Below are 4604 nucleotides of genomic sequence, written 5' to 3' on the forward strand. Positions count from 1 at the left end.
AAATAGAAAACGATACATTAGGTAAGAGTCACATAAATCACTTCAAAATATGTGTAAATCAGAACTTACAATTTGTAATCTAGATCATTTTTAAAAATCTCAATTTGGCATATAAATTTCAACAAGTATGGAGTTATCTTAATATGTATATCTTCCCGACCGCTGATGCATTATAGGGGTGAAACACTAGATAAAGATCATGGGGTCAAGTCACATGGAGTGCCAAAGAATTTCTCCTGTGGATTGTACTATATGTGCTAGAGATGACCCATCATTTGCCTATTTATAACGAGAGCTAATCCGTTTCTCTAATCTAATTAGTCTACGAGCTCATAATTTGTTGTTAAAAAAAATTTGCACATAATCTTTTCCTTTCCTCAAACCCATAATTAATTTATCACTTAAATAAATAGTTGAAGCTCTTGATGTGATTATATATAAATTCCAGTTCCTTCCTGATTATTGTTATTATTATTTTCACATATGATTTTGTGCTATTTGGGTGATCATTTAAAGGTCAGAGTATTCATTCTCTTATTGTAATTAAATCTTGGTGTCATAATGGATTAGTCACAGCCAGAGTTCAAATCCGGCCCATTAAAAACCAATCTCTATATGGGCCAGTGGAGCTTCTAATTAAGAGGTGAAGGCCCAGCCCAAATGGTATTCGGGTTGGCCTAAACCTGATCCAATTGCCATCTCTTGTCACGAGCTCGGCGTACTACTAGTCTAATCCCCACCTAGCTTTCTTCTCTCGAAGCCGCCGGTGAGGGAGCAAAGGCGAGATGACTTCGTCTCCGGCCGTTCGCGAACTCCAGCGCGACCTCGAAGCCCAAGCCAACGCCCTCGGCAAGATCCAGAAAGGTAAGCCCTTTTCTCAAGACCCTAACCCTAAACGTAGAGTACTCTTCGATCACCTCTCGATCACATCTCACTCTCTGCTACAAATTTGTCGCAGATATTGCCAAGAATCACCAGGTGCGGAAGCAGTACACGATCCAACTCGGCGAGAACGAGCTCGTCCTAAAGGTCTCGCCTTTATGCCCTAATCCCTCTTTTGATGGCAGGGAAGGTTTTCGATTCGTGTTTTGAGGATTTTGAAAGTTGGATTTTGTGTGGATGTAGGAATTGGAATTGTTGAGCGAGGACGCAAATGTTTATAAGATGATCGGGCCGGTGTTAGTGAAGCAGGATCTTGCCGAAGCCAATGCGAATGTGAAGAAGAGGATTGAATACATCTCCGGTGAACTGTGGGTTCCCTTTTGATTAGATATCAAATACTTTCTTTGATTCCAGTGTTGGAGTCAACTTGTTTTGTTGTTGATATGTTGCAATGGTAACTGTTCTTTTTTTTCGTGGATTTTTCAGTAAGCGGCTTGACGGGACCCTTAAAGATTTAGAGGACAAGCAGAATAGCAAGAAAGACTCGGTATGTTGGTTTTTGTCTGTTGGAATTGCACCTTCTGTAATTTGTAGAATGGAGATTTATTAATGTAGATTCATAATTATTGACAATTTTTTACCCATTTTAGTGATAAAAATGATTAACAAATCGATAATGATTAGGAGCAGGGTGAGTGATACATTTTCCTTATGTGAATTACTATGCTCAATAGCTAAGCACGAGAAACAGCATTGCATGCTTGGAAATGGTTGCTTATGTGTTATGAGGCTTGAATAATTTATTTTCCAAGTCTTTTCATTAATGAATGTGATAATTGTTGAGTACTTGATACTCCTTAATTGTATCCGATTCAGAAATAAGAAATGCAAGTACGCCATAGATGACTCTGAATATTTTTTTTCTTGACAAGAGTTTTAATGGTTGCTAACGATGATAGATAAGTAACATTAAAGTAAGAGTAATTTGTTCTATTTCTTGATCGAGTAGGAAAGGTTCTTTTTGAGATAATACATAACCTTAGATGTCATTTCATTTCTTATGTTACTCTGAATTGAAGAAGGTCCAAATTTGTAGTGCACTTATAGCGATACTATTATGACTAGTAGAGCAGCCTTTTCTTTTCTTTTTTTTTTGCACGAGTTGTACTTTTTATACTATTTTGAACATTTTGGTATGAATGCTTACTTTCCATCTTTGATTAATTGGAAATGTTGGGTTGGTCATCTACTATCATAAGTTACAAGTTCAATGTATCAATCCAATTTAATGTCTTATGTTTCAAATGCACTGTTACATATTATACATCACAGCTTTCCCAGATAAAATGAGCAGAAATATAATCAACACCTATAGTTTGTTAATTCTCCTGGATCCTTCTAATACTAGCAAAAAGGATTGGATGATGATGATTTTTATCTAAGTAGGATTGTTCATATTTCCCATTTTCCTATTCAGTGCATGGTGCATCCATCTCTAATTCTCTTTTTGTTCAGAATTGGGAGCTACCTACAGGATTCTCCATCAAATGTAAAGTCAGTACTAAGCATCTAACAAATCAAATGGTCATATGTATATAACTAATTTCAGATTGAGCACAATATCAGAGATCTACTGTAGGCTCTAGCTGCCTTATTTGACAAATGAGGCATGGGCAATACATTCCAGAGTTCATTCAGAAGAAGCCTTTGCTCAGGGAGCTATACTTTTACTAGAGATTACAGTCCAGAGAAGAATGAGGATTATGTACTGAAATAAAATTTATATCTATCTTATCTCATTTGGGTGTGTGCCTGCATCTTGCTAGAGTTCTATGCTTTAGGACCATTTTGTTCATACCATCATCTTGCAGTGCTGATTCTATAGGAAACAAAGAATGTTTGGGCCTATAATAAAAAAAATGCAATCTTTTAACCACATATCAGTGTTCCAGGAAACCTGGATTATTTTTCCTTAATGCATGTTAAAATGTAACAAAACTTTACTTCAACTTTCATTGATCCTATTGTTTTCGGACTTAGATGAATTTTTAATTCTAGTTCTGGTGCCTCAGCTTAGTATTTACTTTTGCTACACAAGCTTTTATTTGCTCATTAAAAGAAGTGCTTACATTTGGTCATTTCAACTTCTACGATTTATCAGTTTTGTTACTGATATGTTAAAATTTAATTTTCTTTTGCAGATATTAAAGTTACAACAGAAGATGCAGGTAGTACAAGCTGGAAAAACCAAGTCTTAAGTTGCTTTAGTAGGTGATATTGGGTGAATGAAGTCTTAGCTTGCTTTCATTTACAACTGACTAGAACTCATTTCGACGCACTGGTTTTGTTGGCCCAGCAATCTGCAGATTTTTCAGCTCTATCATAGCCAATAGTTCTCAACATGTTTGGATGAAAACTTCAGGTTCTATATCTGAGTCTGCATAGTTAGCTCCTTTTTATCCATCCATTTGGTTGTGCTGATTAGAAGCTCTGTTTTTGGATTCAAGTTCAATTCTTGTTAGCATGTGTTCAAGATAATGTGTACCTAATAGATCCAACATATGAACATTTCCTACGTTTTTCTGGGTTTAATGTATTTTATACATTCTATGTTTCCTATTATATTGATGTTTGCTGGCAGATATGAGCGACGATGTTCGGCAATTAATCATAAACTTTGTAGATCTACTCTCTTTCTCTACTTTGCAGATCATTTTGCTGAAGGTTCTTATATGTCCTGTTAAGGGGAAGGTATGCTTTCATTAAACTATGATATATTAAAGAGAAGGGAATTTTATATAATTGTCACTAAAAACTTTCAAAATATTATAATTACCACTGTATTTATTAAAATATTATAGTTGCTACCGAAATATTTGCACTTCTCTAGAAATGTTATTTCATTACTTAAGTTTAAGTAAATAAGATTAAAACCGAATTTATGTTTAATAAAAAAAGGACTATTTTGTTCTTGCATGAATTATTTAAAATATTTCAGAATGTATCGATATTTTACTTAATATTATAGTATAAGAAAATATTTCTTCTTTTATACAAATAAAAATATTAATAAATATTTATACTCTAAACTTTAAGAAGGAAAGTATTTCAGTCATTTGTACGTGTTTGCTAATTTTTTTGTTGGCCTTCAAAAAGTTTCATAATAAATTTTTACGATTTTTTTCTTTAAAATAATGATAATTATGAAAGAATAACCCATTACATGACACATTTCACTCACTTATAAGATTACTATAAAAACTTAATACAATATGATTTAGAATGTATACATAATTTTCTAACCAAATTTATAAAAAGAATATAATCCAATTATATAAATCTAGCAGAATTACAATATTACAACAATTTATAGTAAAAAATATATGTAACTGACTCGACTTTCATGAGATCTCTGGATTTGTTGAGGGTTACGCTAAGGTTGCAAAAGACAAGGCAGGAGAGGTGGGGAAGGATTCGGTCGATGCAACCGAGGAGGCAGTTAGAGGAGAGTGAGAGATAGTAGAGAGAGGAAGGGAGGGTGGGGATGTCACTAGAGAGAAGTGTCTATTAGAGAAGAGTGAGAGGCACTGAAGGGATATTGTCGAAGAGGAGGTTGCTCTTGATGAACCGCCAAAGAGGGGAGTGAGAGATAGCACAGGGAGGAGGGAAGGGTTGTCGGAGAGGAGGTTACTCTTGATGAACTGTTAGAGAGGAGAGGAGAG

At 34.8% G+C, this 4604-nt stretch overlaps 1 protein-coding gene across 1 annotated transcript; it reads left to right on the plus strand.

Moving 5' to 3' along the window:
• The first annotated feature begins 699 nt into the window (after window positions 1-699).
• On the plus strand, window positions 700-3504 carry LOC140782779 (prefoldin subunit 6). The gene is made up of 5 exons (XM_073129557.1): window positions 700-864; window positions 959-1029; window positions 1126-1250; window positions 1369-1429; window positions 3084-3504. The coding sequence occupies exons 1-5, from the start codon at window positions 786-788 to the stop codon at window positions 3138-3140; spliced, it is 393 nt and encodes a 130-aa protein (XP_072985658.1). The 5' UTR covers window positions 700-785; the 3' UTR covers window positions 3141-3504.
• The last annotated feature ends 1100 nt before the right edge of the window (window positions 3505-4604 follow it).

This window comes from Typha latifolia, chromosome 2 (assembly GCF_019914945.1).
Source record: "Typha latifolia isolate L0001 chromosome 2, TyphaL0001v2, whole genome shotgun sequence".
In the NCBI taxonomy this organism is placed as follows: domain Eukaryota; kingdom Viridiplantae; phylum Streptophyta; class Magnoliopsida; order Poales; family Typhaceae; genus Typha; species Typha latifolia.